The sequence below is a fragment of the Vulpes lagopus genome, chromosome 24, assembly GCF_018345385.1.
Source record: "Vulpes lagopus strain Blue_001 chromosome 24, ASM1834538v1, whole genome shotgun sequence".
NCBI lineage: Eukaryota > Metazoa > Chordata > Mammalia > Carnivora > Canidae > Vulpes > Vulpes lagopus.
In genome coordinates, this window is record NC_054847.1 from 33,043,798 (window position 1) to 33,059,321 (window position 15,524).

The 15,524-nt window shown below is 56.6% G+C and overlaps 1 protein-coding gene across 2 annotated transcripts in view; it reads right to left on the minus strand.

The window, feature by feature from the left end:
• The window catches only part of CACNB4 (calcium voltage-gated channel auxiliary subunit beta 4), a 221,826-nt gene that overhangs the window by 41,680 nt on the left and 164,622 nt on the right, over positions 1-15,524 (minus strand). For both annotated transcript variants that reach the window (XM_041739995.1, XM_041739996.1), the window contains 2 exons: positions 7,330-7,449; positions 5,927-6,049 (listed from right to left, as the gene is read on the minus strand). In XM_041739995.1, coding sequence (XP_041595929.1) covers positions 5,927-6,049; positions 7,330-7,449 — 243 coding nt within the window. The remainder of the gene's footprint in view (positions 1-5,926; positions 6,050-7,329; positions 7,450-15,524) is intronic.

Consider the following 15,524-nt stretch of genomic DNA (forward strand, 5'->3'; position numbering starts at 1 on the left):
GCAACGTTTGAAACGATCTCCAATGGCCTGAAGTCCAATAGCGACACCAGGATTTCCATCCACATGAAGTTCTGTGATACAAAAAATCAGAAAATAAAGCCACGCGAAGGCTTGAGTCAGCCTGGGCATAAGACTCGGTGAACACGACCCTATTCAGGGGGTGAGCGAAACTGTCTTTGCAATTACACATTTGCTGGAGCCTAGCTCCGAGGCTACGTTTATTTTTTTACTTTTAAAAAATATTTTATTTATTTATTCATGAAAGACAACGAGAGAGGCAGAGACACAGGCAGAGGGAGAAGCAGGCTCCATGCAGGGAGCCCAACGTGGGACTCGATCCCAGGTCTCCAGGATCATGTCCTGGGCTGAAGGCAGGCACTAAACCGCTGAGCCACCCAGGGATCCCCCGAGGCTGCGTTTAATGCAGGCCACCTGCCTCAAGGGACAGTGTCCGGTAGGTGATGGTTAGGAAGCAGGTGCCAGCCCTGTGGTTTTCGTCCTCCACAGGTGATTCCAATAACTTTGTCTTCATCTGTATCGGGCGAGGTAACACTCTTCCTCTTGGATCCAAAAAGTATCCGCGTTTCCCGGAATGAAAACCTCTATGTCATGGACTTTGCTTAGCTCAGACAAAGCGACATTCATACGCACAGGACGCGGACACACTGAGAGGGAGGGGCGGATGGTTTCCTGAAGTCGTTGCTGCATGAAACTCTGCGGAGCTTTGAGCAATCCTCAGCAACAGCCTCACACTCAAAAAAGCAGAACCAAAGTGGCTTCGGGATGTGGCCTTTATGAGGGACGCAGCCCCTACCTGGGGCGTGCAGGGCGTGCACTGTGAGACTGCACTTGAGAAATTTGATGTGACCTAATATAAAATCTTGAACAGCCAAAGTCTTGGTTTTTCCCGTCTTCCCATCTCGTATTTCAGGGTAACAGGCCCGAAATAACGGGCCCGTTTGTTCTGGAATTAACAAAAGGCAAGGGGACCCCCCACTTTAGAACCTTGGGTGGTGGGTCTGGAGTGTAAGTGTTCTTGCGGTGGGGACGGAGCAGGCCACGGGGCAGTAAGTTCCTTCCTGAACGGCGAGCGGGCCCACGGGAACAGGACCGCGCTACGTGGCACCCGGGCACCCTTGAAGGGCCTCCGGGGACGGTGGAGAGCAGCCTCCCAATCTGCTCTAGCTTCGTTCTAGGAAGCAGCTAATGCTCAGCGAGACTCTGGCTCATGGGCAACAAGGAAGGGTCTTTGAGCTTCCCGGCAGGAGGCCGCCTCCAACGGTCAAGAGCTTGCACACTCGGCATTTGGCCTATGCGATCCACGGAGCTGCGGCTTCTCTGTGCACATAGGCCTCTCCCGACTGAGGAAGGTCATGGTGGAGCACGGGGGGTGGGGGCGCCTAGAGGACGGGGGACCCAAGGGCCTTCACCTGTGCTCCAGAAATGTGTTAGTTTACGCCGATGTGCTGGGGAGCGGGGCCTGGGTCTGGAAGGTCGCCTTGGCGCTGCTCCAGTCCTTCTCACTTCCATTTCCCGAACACGATTAGCCCTTTCTTACTGGATATTATCTGAAAACACGTGGTTCTGATCCACGCGGATCCGCAGCCCACCACCCTACGTCGGGCTGTCCGCCTGAACGGAAGGTCACTCACTGATCCAGGAACCTATAAATCTCAAAGCAACCAACCGGGCCAACGGAGACTCCGGAGGGAGCGAAGGCGAGCAACGACCCGGCGAGGCTGGGATGTGACTGCGCATGTGTCCCGTGCGCGAGGCTTTCGCTCACCTTTCGAAGCTCTGCGTCTCCCTGGAAACAGCGGGTGCCGGCCATCGAGGAGTACGGTTTGGTCATTTTTGACGGACACGGTGGGACAATCAACCTGACCATTCAGATGTGGAGCCACGTGTTTCAGGCTCAGGGGCCTTGTCTACTCGGCAGACGTGGACACCCCCGCCTCACACACGTCTGAAGATGTGGAGGCTGTGGAGTGGACGCTTCTGGGTCCTGGGTCCTGGGTCCTGAGGCAGCAAGGCTGTGATGTGGCACGCCAGGAAGACCAGGGGCTCTGGTAGGGGCCCAGCGGGGCTGCTGGGCACCCAGTACCCACCAACGTCTCCATCCACAAGGGCCTCCGACCATCTATCTTCCCTAGATCCTATCCCTAGTGCTTGTCCTTAAGGGCCTGGTTTGGGGTACTTTCAGGGCTTCTGGGGGGCTGCACTGTCACACATGCCATGTCTGCCGCAGCTGCCTGCTAGCGAGGCTCTGAGCAGGGCGTCTGTACCCGTCCTCTCCCTCGGGTCACGGCGAGTGAGGAGTCGCCCTCCCATCACAAATGCACCCCCAGCCTGGGCCGGGATCCCACCCTTCTTGCCTACTCAAACCCTGCACCCCCTCGCCGAGCTTTCCTTCCCTGTCTGCCTCTCTGCCGCCGTCGGTTAATGTCAGGCCGGCGCACATGCTCCAGGAGCCCCCATCTCGGAAGGGAACCTCTGACTCCATCGTCTGCAGGCTAGACTGGCCCGCGTCCTCTCCCTCGAGAGCAGGCTCTGTGCTTGCCAGAAGCACCTCCTGACAGGCCCTTCTCTCCTCAACCTCCTTCGTTCGGCTTCCAGACAACCGTCCCGATGACTCCCACACTGCTGACCCCCGGATGCCAGCCCAGCGTCCGTTCCCCACTCTTCACTCGCCACAGCTGGTGGCTTCCTCCTCGGGGACACTCTCCTCCCCTGCTGCCCATGCATCGCTCTGCCCTGGTTTTCCCAGCGTATCTCAGGCTCCTCCTGCTCTGCTTCCTTGTCTGTGAGGTCATTCACGTGGACCACCTGCGTAGGATGCAATCCCTTCAGATTTGCCGTCAGGCTGCCTTCTCTCCTCCCTGTCCTCCCTGTCCTCCGGCTCCTCCCACTCCTCCCTCTCTAGGGGACTTGGATCATCATCACAGCTCTAAATGCCACACTTCAACTAATGACCTAAACTGACATCTTTGGCCCAACCTTTCCCCCAAGTTCCAGATTCACATGTCGAACTTCCACTTGACATGTCCTTTGAGATGTCCCCTCCCCAGTGGGCCCCTCTGTCCCCACCTCAGGCGTCTGCATCCCGGTTGCTCAGTTCACAAACCTCGACCTCCTTGACCACGCACGCATTCTCCCGCAGCCTTAGGCTCGTCCCCTGCTCTATCACCAGTTCTCCTCGCCGAATGCCGGCCACACACCTCCGGCCTCCAATCTGTCTACCTCTTTCCGTCTCGCTGCTGCCACGCGAGCTCAATGCCACGGTCTCTCACCGAGAATGGTGCTAACGGTCCCCCTGGCTCCATACTTACCCGCCCTACCCAACCCCCCCAATCCATCGCGCATCGTCTCTACGATAATCAGAACAGCTTTTAAAAAAATAATAAATTCATCCCACTCCTTTGTTTTTAAAGTCTTCGGCAGCTTCTTACCACAAATAGAATAAAATGTCTCATCATCACTGGAAGGTCCTCCTCGACCTGTGCCCTGCTCATGTCTACAGCTGTCTCCCGCTAGTAAGTCCCTGGCCCACTGCCTTGCAGCCACGCGGGGTCTCCTCCTGCCAAAGGGCCTTTGCACATGGTGCCTCCTCTCCCTAGAAGGCTCCTCTTGCTCTCCTTGAGGTTGGCTTCTCTTCGGCTGTCAGGTCACATCCTCCAAAAGGCCTTCTCTGATCACCCCCGTATTTAACAGGATATGTGACATTCTCATCCCTCTACTTCAAATTTTTGAGCATCTGCTTCATTCCCCCCCCACAAAGCATTCACGGTTTGGAATCATTTATTTATGATCTGTCTCCCCACTGGATTGACGTCCACGAGGGACTGGAATCTGTCTGCTTTGCTGACAACACCTGCCAGGGCCAGGCACGGGCTAAAAGCTCAAGAACGAGACCTTGAATGAGAACCAGAGCAAAGGAACAGTGTAGACAGAGCCCCAGCCAGCTCACACGGCCATGGCGCAGACACCCAGAGGTCAAACCTGCTTGCTACCAAAGCGTTAGAACTCTACGTCTCGGTGTCACTAGCGCCATCGTAGAATGCAGAGCTTCAGAGACGATTTTCAAAGCAGTCATACATTCACTGCGTGCAGCTCATTTAGGACCGGCAGGCGGGGTGGCAGGTGCAGGTGTCCCAGTGACGTGGAGTGATCGCCGTATGTCGATCACATGCCTCAGGTGTCCCTTTACTGTCCCCCTCTTTTTTTCCTAAAACCGGTTTCCGTCGCCTCCATCCTCGCAGAACCACCAGCAAGTAGGGACGCCATCCGCCCTCCGCCGTCGGGAAGCCCCGGGCAGAACGAGGCGAGGCAGGAGGACTGCGCCCCTCCTCGGCCTCATTCTTCAGCCCGCCTCCCAGATGCTGTCCCTCCCCTCTCCGGCGGCACCTCACGCAATCAGCGGTGGTTTCTCCCTCCAACGTGTCTCCCTGGGCTCAATGTCTCCACGTGGCTAACAGGCTGAAATCCTTCCTACCTTAAAAAAATAAAGACGCAAATAAAAATTTAAAAACACTCCCTTGATTCTATAACTGACCTTTTTTTTTTTCTGGCTACGATGCACTCTCCTTTTCAACTCAAAGCTTTTAGGAAGAGCAAACCGCCCTTCCTGTCCTCTGGCCCCCAGATTATGCGGGTAAAGGCCCATCGGGGCTTCACGAGGCTCTCACGCCCCGGACACGCGGCTCCTAAAGCCTAAGTCCTGCGCACACGCTCCCTGCAACAAGGCGTCCCTCTACCTTCCTTATTCTGCCCCTGCGCCCCCTCCGTCGGAGCACACCCTCCCTTCTTTATTTGGAAAACCCACACGGCCCTCTGCCCTCTGAGGGAGCTCCACTGCTAGCCTTTCTTCATCGTCCTATTTCACTGCCTCCGCCCTTGCTGCCGGTGTGCAATCTCCTGGCCCTGTCTGGGCGCCCTTCGCTGCCCTCCTGCCTCGGCAGCCCCCCTGGGCCCCTACTATGCTAATACAAGGCCGGCTGCACCTGCCCACTTGTAAAACCCCTCCCCAGCCTGCTGCCGGCTGATGAGGCCCAGGCTCATTCACAGGCCGACCTACGTGCTCTGGCCCGTCCCCTGTGCGGCTCCCTCCCCCTCGCACTGCCCTCCAGCCTGGCCTGGCGCCGCTCCCACGGCCCCCCAGCCTGAACCCCCCCAGGCCCGGCCCTTCCCAGAGCTCCCGTGCCCCTGATCCACCTCCCCCAGGCCAGGTGGTCCCCCAATACCCGTGCCTTTTTACTATGATGGAATTTATCACCCTGAGCAGACACCAGGCACCTGCCAGTCTCTTCCACCCGAGACCCGTGGGAACCATGTGCCGTCATCTCTGATCTTGCAGCGCCCGGCACCACGTCCGAGATGAAGTAGGATTTCTAAATGAACGTTTTTGAGGCCATGATCCCATCTCTCAGGCTGCAAGGCCTCAAGTCCTCCCCATGCTGCTCACTCCCTTAAGCTTCCTGGTTCCCGAAGTCCTCTGCCCTCTTCTTGACTTTAACACTTCGATTGTTATGCTCCCGTGTTGGTTCCAAGGTCATTACGGCACAGACGTCTATAGCTACAATATCCCCTGTGAACGGTCCCTCAGGTGTAGGTGCCAGGCCACCAAATTCCAGTTTCCCTAAGTTGGGTCCCTAGGTCTGTGCGGGCACACAGGGGCTTGAAAGGTGATCAGGGGACCACGGATCTGTCCTAACCCCCTCCTATGACGACGGTGATCCAATGTGACCATGCAAGCGACGCTCTTGGTCCCCTAAACCTCACTGACAACGAATGGATCTGGAAAGCCCCGAAATTAAGTGAGGTGACCCAGCGGCAGCTGCCCCGGGCTCCGCTCTGCTGAGTTTGGCTCAGAGCCGGCTCCGGCCCTCACCTCCCGGAGCTCGGGAGACGCACAGAGTCCTACGTTTACCTCTTTAATGTGGAGAAAGTCCTTGGCATCAAAGGAAATGGCTGTGCTCGGGACGGGCACATCCTCATCCAACGCGCCACAGTAGCTCACGTTCGTCTTCACAGCGAATGCCACAGGCTTGGACTGGGGACAGAAGCAGGGCGTGAGGATGGGGCAGGAAGGGGAGCCACTCCACGTCCCTGGCAGCCTGGACAAATCCCCTGCGAGGACTCGAAAAGGGATTCCTCGCCATCAGCCCAACCGCCTTCCCCGTCCTGCGCTACCCGCCAGACGCCCCCCACCGAGGACCTGCCCTAATGTCCTGGGGGGCGATGGGAGGACGGGGGAGCTCTCTTCTTGGCCCTCCACTCCTAAAACTGATTTTCGTCACTTTAAAGGGTGATAGATGCCCCTTGGGACACAGGAAATGTGGGCTAGGCCTTAAATTAAAAGGAGGTGGGAGTAAAATCAATTTTTTAAAAAATTTTTTGAAGTAGCCTCTGGTCTGAAAACCCCTGTGGAATCCCCCTTAGTGGAGTGATCGCCTTGTCCTGCCCGGAAAGAGGAAGGCCAGTCAGGGGTAGACAGAAGGCCCAGCGTCCCCTCTGAGCCAGCGGGAGCTGGTTCTGACGTCTCCTAGGCCAAGTCGCCCCCGCAGACGCTCCCAGTGGATGCAGCCCCTCGGCTGAGGGCCTGCAAAAGCCACTAGACGGCCTGCGAGGAAGTGGACCCGAGCCGTGGCCACGAGGGAGGGCGCAGGTTCCTGGGTTCCTGGGCCCCTGCCCGGCCAGCCCCGCACCCCTCCACCAAGCCAGTGGACAGACGGGCCCCGGCAGACGCCTCGGATGGCGTCGCCCTCCTCCCATGGCTCTCAGAGAGCGTTTACTGTAAAAACAGAAGAAAGTAAGGGATTCGTATTATTTGAGCCTCCGTTTTTCCTCCAGAGGTCAGGCTGCATCAGTGCACCCTGGACGCGTGTCACTGGGGGCAAGGGAGACTGGCGGGCTACAGCCTCAGTCTCATTTTGCATAAAATCTGATGCAAAATGACATCAGACAGAGGGAGTCCAGGCTGAAAAAAAAAAAAAAAAGAACAGCTTGGAAGGCACAGAACGGGGATCCTGGGTGACTCCTCTCAGATCCAGAGTGGCAGCTTGCCCTGTTGCCTCCCGCAGGCACAGAGACGCAGGAGCCGTGCCGTCTGCACAGGCGAGGCCTCGGGGCCGTGGCTGCCCGCGGACAAGCTCTGCACCCACGGGGTGGGGGGGAGGTTGCAGCAGGCAGCGGCGCCGGGGACACAGGTGCGGGGCCCAGGCCTCAGTGGGGGCCCAGCCGCTCAGCCCGAGCCTGGCCAGCAGGTGTAGGCAGGGCCGGGGCGGCACCTGCAGGCACTGCACTGTGGAGCTAGCGAGGCTGGACAATCACCTTGGCTCTCTCCAGCTGGATGGCGGCCTGCTGCTCCCTCTCCTGCCGAATCGCCTCCCGGTCCTCTTCCAGAGACACATCGGAGTCGGACGGCCTGCTGGTGTAGGAATCCGCTGAGCCCTGCAAGGGAACACCCAGAGCCATTTACACTGAGGGCCGTGGCCTCCCCGTCGCGCGGCTCGCCCCTGCCATCGGGCTCCAGGCACACGCTCACCGCAGCCGCGGGCGCATGGTCATGCCAATGCCCCAGGCCTCCAGGGACCCAGGAGGTGGCAGGGCCGCCGGTCAAGGGCCAGGAGCTGAGCGGCAGTGAACACGGCGCCGACCGCACGCCCAGGTCTTGAGGTTCTGGGCCCCCTGTGCGTCCAGCCGTAGTCCTGGTCTCTCGCTCACATACGCGGGAGGCAACAAGGCCCTCAGCCCACGAGACGCATCCAGTTGTGCCCACAGCTTGGGCTACAGAGGACAGCTCTACCTGAGATGTCCATGCGGCAACGCGGAGCCCTGTGGCCGTCATCGCGTCCCTGAGCCGCTGTTCACACCGTCAAACCCACTGTGACAACCTCAGGCCCTGGGGGCCTCAGAAGGCGGCATGTCCGACTCGCAGTCTCGGCTCGGGCCATTTTCTCAGGGTTGTGAGCTCCGTGCCGGGCATGGAGCTGCTTAGAGTGTCCCCCCCCCATCCCTCCCAGCCCCCCAACACAGCAAGCTCCAGTCACCATCCCACGGGAGTCACACCCGGTCCCCGCGGCCACCACGCGTGAGACTTCGGGATGAACACAAGGCTGTCCTCGATGGCAGCACACAGCCAGAGACGCTACCTGAACCACCCCGGGATCCAGCCTCATTGACGTGGCCAAGGTGCCGGGGCCGCCCAGTGTCACTCACTGCTCACAGCACAAGAGGACATGAAAACTACAACAGCTACTTAAAAAGTAAAAAAAAAAAAAAATCCTGTAGGTTTGCCTCCCAGTTGCTAAGGAAACGTCGCCCTTGCTGTCCTTATGCTGCCTTACAGGTTGGTGTCTGCACAGATGACGACACTTGCACGGCACAGCTCTCGACAGACCCGCTGTACTCGGCGGGTTCCAGAAACGCGCACAGATTCTGGAAAGCAGAGATGTCCATGTAGCTGAGAATTTGCTACCTGCTGCAAACACCGAAGCGCCCTAGGCATGGTGGCCGCTGAAACGGATCCTTTCAAGCTTCTCCTAAGCTCGGAAATGTCGGGCTTAGCGCAGATTTTCCCGGCGCCCGAGGACAGCGACCCCTGCTTAGAGGTCTCATCAGAATGCCCGACAGAGGCTGGTTCTGGATCCTGCCTCTGCAACTCACTCTGGAAAACCGCGCAGGCTGCCCTGGCCACTCCAGGCTCCACCGCTCCCTGCGCACAAGAGGACGCCGCTTACTTGGAAGACGTGAACGGAGTAAGACGTGATGAGCAGCTAACCTCCCTGCACCACGGGGCCAGCACACAGCTCGCTGCCTTGCACGCCTCACCCCTGAAGCCCTGGAACAATGCAGAAGCCACGGGCCGACTGGGCAGAGCCCTCCACCGAGCTGCTCTCATGCTCCAACACCTCCTCCAGGATGCGGCACGTGGCAAGCGCAGACTAAACGGCCATTCTCTTCCCCGTCTCCTAGTCCTGACACACCTACGCTGGGTTAAAAAAATCAACAGATGCTAATCATTTTTTCAACTCATTTATAATATACGTGTACAATAGCCCATCTTGGAAAGTCTCCATTTTTCTTGACGTATTTGTTGCCAAAAAACCCCAATGCTTCCCCCCAATGCTTTACTGTGATGTAATTGGCGTAGGACATCGTGTAAGTTCCAGGTGTATGATTTGCTGAGAGGATGCATTTATAAGTTGCAAAATGATCACACCTGTGGTAACTGCAATGTGCCCAGACCCATGCCCTTGATGCGGTGCTTTTGGGGCACATGGGGGGCTCAGGGGGTGAGCATCTGCCTTCGGCTCAGGGCGTGACCCCAGGGTCCCGGAATCAAGTCCCGCGTCGGGCTCCCTGCATGGAGCCTCCTTCTCCCTCTGCCTGTGTCTCTGCTTCTCTCTGTGTCTCTCATGAATAAATAAAATAATTCAAAAAAAAAAAAAAAAGAAAAAGAAAAGAAAGTGCCCTTTATAGGGTAAATGGATTTGTCAAGCAAATCATAACCAAATTCCTCTGTGCAGAAGTGCTCGGGGAAAATCTGGATGTACAAGATGGATCAGAACAGGGTGACCGACTATTCTGGAGACCCCTCATTGCTGGGAAAAAAAAAAGCTACCTTGATGCCCTTTAAATGGGTTCTCTTGGAACACATCTTTTGTCCAAATTTAGGCATACCTGCAAAAAATCCAGAGTAAGAGAGAAAGAAAACAATGTTTCTAAAATGCTACATACGAGAACCGGTCGGAGCTAGCGGGAGGTGCCGCCCTGCTGACGGGTGGCGCGTGCCATCCATCATTTTAAGCTCCTGGACTGGCTGCGTGACGATGCCTGGACCGCCACGGGATTGTGCTGCGGGGAGTCAGGAAGGAGGCACCTGCCGCGTGCTGAGACCGTGTGCTGGGGAGGCCAGTGGCCGCAGCCCAGAAGCGGGCAGGCTGCCTGCTGGAGCCACGAGTGGGCAACCGTGACAGGCCGCCGGGGACACGGGGCACGGCTCACCCCCAAACCACCGTGATGACTCTTCATCCCGGCGTCCCCTCACCTCCGAGCACGCAGGAGGCGACTCAAAGGGCTCCTGCAAATGAACTCAATTTTGAAATGGGAACAAGACTGTGAAAATTTCAAAATTACGTAATGAGCTCTACTATTGCCAAATGTGTGAAAGCAGAAGCTTCTGTTTACTTCCCTGTTTCTAAGAATATTGGTAGAGGGAAAGCTAAAGCACCAGGATATTCGATATTCGTTTTCATAATCACGGCATTACATCATTTCCACATTTACTCTGGTTTTTCTCCTCCCTCTCCTCCCCCTCCTCCCTCTTCATCTCATCCTTCTCCCCCTCCTCCTCCTCCTTCTTCTCCTCCTCCCCCTCTTCCTCCCCCCTCTTCCCCCTCCTCCTTCTCCCTCTCCTCCTTTTCCCCTTCCTCCTCTTCCTCCTTCTTCTCCTCCCCCTCCTCCTCCCCCTCCTCCTCCTCCCCCTCCTCCTCCTCCCCCTCCTCCTTCTTCTCCTCCCCCTCCTCCTGCTCCCCCCCGTCCTCTTCCCCCTCCTCCTCTTCTTCCCCCTCTTCCTCCTCCTCCTCCTCCTTCCCCTCTCCTCCAAGTCCTTCTCCCCCTCCTCCTCCCTCTCCTCCTCCTCCTCCCTCTCCTCCCCCTCCTCCTCCTCCCCGTCCTTTTCCCCTTCCTCCTCCCCCTCCCCCCTCCTTGTCCTCCCCCTCCTCCCTCTCCTCCTCCCCCCTGTCCCCCTCCCCCTCCTCCCTCTCCTCCTCCCCCTCCCATCCCCTCCCCCTCCTCCTCCTTCTCTTCTCCCCCTCCTCCTCCTCCGCCTCCTCCTCCTCCGCCTCCTCCCTCTCCTCCCCCCTGTCCCCCTTCCCCTCCTCCCCCTCCCCATCCTCCCCCTCCCTCTTCTCCTCCTCCTCCCTCTTCTTCTCATCCTTCTCCCCCTCCTCCTCTTTCTCCTCCCCCTCCTCTTCCTCCCCATCCTTTTCCCCTTCCTCCTCCTCTTCCCCTCCTCTCCCTCCTCCCCCTCCTCCTCCTCCCTGTCTCCCTCCTCCTCCTCGCCCTCCTCCTCCCCCCTCCCATCCTCCTCCCCCTCCTCCCCTTCCTCCCTCTCCCCATCCTCCTCCTCCCTCTTCTCCTCCCCCCCCTCCTCCTCCTTCTTTTTTCAATGCCATCTACCTTTCTTTGAATAGGGAAGTCACTGCTGCTGTGTCTCAGGGTCCTAGGGAAAACAGAGGTCCACCATCAAGAGCCCAAATTTGGCCCGTGGACGAGTTCCGCTGGCTTGGCACAACAGTGGTTTCTTATTTTTATTTATTTGTTTGGTTTTGTTTCAACTGCGTGAAAGAGGGGCCAGACGTAGCCCAGGAGAAATATGGAGAAGAAAACAGGAAGCCCCTGAGTTATGTACCAAGGCTCAGAGAAAAGAACCGCAAGAGCCACAGAGCGGCAAGAGGAGACGACAGCCGGGGCCAGACCAGAGGAAGGCTCTGGAAGGGGAGGGGCTGCCGTGGGCTTGGTAAAACCAAGGGCTGCGGCGGGAGCTGGTTACACATTCCTGATCAGGTGCAGGGAACTGGCAAGACGGCGACACTGAGGATGCCACGAGGGCATAGGTGCACACGTAAAGGTCACCAGCTCGGGCAAAGCTGGAAGATGCGGCCCCGTTAGCTTTCCGTTTTCCAGAATTCCACTTCATAAAAATTGGCAAAGCGTGGGCTAGCCAGCCTACTGGGTGAGCCGAGCCTGCACGAAAGGCACAGAGAAGCCAGCCCGAGGGTTCCCATGCAGACCCGGGACAAACCAGAGCTTGGGGCACCAACGAGCCAACAACCTCAGGAGCGAACAGAAGCAGGTCTCTCCTTCAAGATGCTGCTGTAGGTGGACACGTGCACATGCGCACGCGCGTGGACATGCATGGACATCATTTAGAGGCCGTAACATAACACATAGTAGCGAACGCCCAAGAAACGGGCTCCCGGGTGGCTGCGTCCAGGTGTCGGCTCAGGTCACAGCCTGGGGTCCTGAGCACCCACCCTGCACCCGGCTCTGTGCTCACCAGGGAGTCTGTTTGAGGGTCCTCTCCCCTCCCCACCGCCCCCCCGTTGCCCTTCTCCCCTGCTCATTCTCTCTCTAAAATAAATCTTGAAAAAAAATGAAATGCCTATCTTTCCATTAACATAAGGCTCAGACTCTTTCTCTGCCTTTTTTTCAATATTGAAAACAGATTCATGCCTTTTCACGAATCTCGAGCACCAAATACAAAACACTGAAACACTGGAGCATCAGTTTACTGTTGTTGTGGAGGAAGGAAAGTGGCCTCAAGTCAAATAACGGAAGGGCCCCTCATTCCCAGAGAGGGGGCCCGGCGCTGGGGAGGAGGCACCCACGGGCTGCACTTGACGCCCTTGCCGGGTCCTACCAGCCGCACATCTTGGGCAATGGATTCAACATTCTGAGTGTCCACGTCCTCCCCCGCAGACGAGGATGATGATACACACCCTGGCGTGTCTCCCGTGCTTGGGTGGAGAGGGAAAGCCCCTCCTTCTACCACCATTAGGGAGATTCATGAAATGCCAGCAACTAATCTTCGACTCACTCAAGCTCTGCACCTTGTCGGCAGTACAGCTTTGGCTGCCCCGGGGTTTCAGGATGTACAGCTTGTTCTTTTATTCATTTATTATTAAAAGAAAAAAAAACAGTGTTACTGAGGCATGATTTATATTCACACATTTAAAATGTACGATTCAATGATTTTAAGATTTTATTGATTTATTCATGAGACACACAGAGAGAGGCAGAGACACAGGCAGAGGGAGAAGCAGGCTCCCTGCGGGGAGCCCGATGCGGGACTCGATCCCAGGACCCCAGGATCACACCCTGGGCCGAAGGCAGATGCTCAACCGCTGAGCCACCCAGGTGTTCCCTAATTCAATGATTTTAAATAAGCTTCCAGAACACGGTCTATACCACAATCCAATACTAGAGCCTTTCCACCACCTTCAAAGAGTCCTGAGCCACCCGCAGCCCCTCCCGGACTCCCCCACCCCCCGTGAGACCCAGGCACCCGCCCACTCGCGGATCTTGTCCTTTCCACACTGGAATACATTTTCCCTTCTTATGAAGGATTTTAGTATTTGTATCTCATTCTGCTCTACTGTTTGTGTTTTATTACTGTGTTTTGCGCGTATTTTAGGGTCATGTCACGGAAGAGGAAGGGGGAGGGAGACTTGACGAGCGTGTGACGCTAAAATGCGTTCACGGCCACTGCCAGAGCTTCCAGGCATCAGGCCAGACGGGGCGGCCCAGCGGCTGGCTCAGCCAGGTGGTCACCTATTGCCGCGTGAGGGCCCTGCAGCTGCTCTGGAACGAGGGAACACAGCTCACCTGCTGAGATCTTTCCCCGCAGAACGGCAGTGAAACCCTTCTGGGTCATTCTGTTGAACTAACAAGACGCCAGAGCGCGAGATGGCGCATGAGCGCACCCGAGGGCCTGGAGCACCCGAGGGCCCGGAGCACCCCCAGCTCGGCGCCGCCCGCCCCCGGGGACGGAGCCCTCCAAGCGACAAGGGCCACGAGGAACTGCCTTTCTCGTTTGACTTTTAAACGTTTAAAATTTCATTTTCCTTTATTTTCTATGATAAATTAAAAAATTCATTTTATTATTACGGGAAATGATACTCTAAATAATAATAATAATGTGGAGTCAGACAACCACACACACACACCGCCCCCCCGAGGGGCCACCGCAGCGAGCCACGCCGGAGCCGACCTTCCAAGGGTCAGTTTCGCTGCCGGATCAGACAAGTGAATGTCCAACTTGGTGAAAACGCGGAGTTTAAGTAGCTGCACTAACCTAGACTAAGTGATGATCAAGCGCCCGGAGAAACGTATCGCTCCCAACAGATTGAGGCTGGGTCTCCCCACCGAGCTTGCCATGACTTAGGCCACGCACCTTTCCGCACTGCCTTTCTTGGTTATTTCCCCAGATTTCCCCGGCAGATGGGGAAATAGCAACCACCCACAAGGTTGCCCTAAGCAAAAAGGCCCCTCGGCATCCTTAATACCTACGATCCGGCCCCGCCTTCCTACAGGTAACTTCTTCTCCTTCACCCTCTTCTCCAGACATACCTGGAGCTCTTTGCTCGGCCACCTGGCCTGACAGGGAGCCGCTGTCTCCGAGGACACGGGTGCCCAGCGCCAGCTCAGCTTTCTTCAGAGAAAGACATTCCTGCTCCCCTCAACATTTTTTTTTTTTTTTTTTGCTCCATGATTTTAAGTTCCAGGATGGTTGGTTAGCTGACCAGGGTTCATGCTTACTGGGTGCAGTGTGTAAGGTCAGCAACCCTCCCCCCCCACAATAGGAGTCGGTCTTTGGGTTCTTTTTAAGAATTGTGGTTTTCATCACCTTAATCCAGACCATGGGCCAGTGTGTGCATTCCTGGCACTGTGGCTGAGCAAGGAACTTTTGAAACCGAACCTTAGAGACGACGTTTAACTTTGCCTTAAGGTGCCTTGCGCCGTTTCTTGTAATTAGGAGGCTGGGCGCTGGACAGAAGACCTGGAGGTCAACCCCAGCCATTAATCTAGGCTTCACCTGGGGGCTTCGAATAGCAGCCAAGGGCAGCAGAGCAGTGTGCTCAGAAAAGGCCATAAAGGGAAGAGAATAAATGCTTCCTCAACCCCTACTTTTTTATGGAACTAAAGGGACCCCTTGCCTTTTTATCCCCTTTGCTCCTCTTCCAGCCTCTGTTCTTGCTGGGGCCTGCACCCCGTCTCACTCTACACCTGCCTTGCGATGCAAGCAGCACTGCCTCCTCATAAGGGACGAACAGGTATTGCTATCTTAGGAGTCTTCCGGGGCAACAGATAACGTTGAAGGAGCGACCAGGTGGGGTCATCATAAATGTTCTTCAAGACCACTGACTCCAAAAACCTTGATGCCAAGACTCCGGCTCCAGGGAATGAATGACTTACGAAGGACACCTGGCCCCATCCTTGCTCTGGCCAGCTCCTGGACACCTCAGAGGACATGTGCGCCAAGGCCTCAACTGCCCATCAAAACCCAGACTTCAAGCAAAGAGGAGACTCGTGCTCCATTCCTTTCCGAGTCTCCCGGAGGCTCTGTCTGCATTTCTCTCTCTACATGTACCTTCAACAAACTCTGCCTTCACTTCCTCCCTGCTCATGTTGTTTTTCCATCCTACACGAAGCCAGGGACCCTTCTGGCTGGTCCTGTGGGACCCCCCCTCTTTGGGTCCTCAGACCTGGCCTGCCCGGTACCAATGTGAGTGGTCCACATACAGGTTTTAGATTATCCCATCAACCCCGTGAAGTAGGTTATGATTATCTCCATTTTACAGATGAGGCATCTGAGCTCAAGACAGGCAGCAAGAACCTTCCTCAAGCCACGATCACAGGGCATGACGTGGAGCGCAGTGGGCAGGAGTGTGGGAAGAACCTTTTTTAAAAATTTCCTCTACAGGGATCCCTGGGGGGCGCAGCGGTTTGGCGCCTGCCTT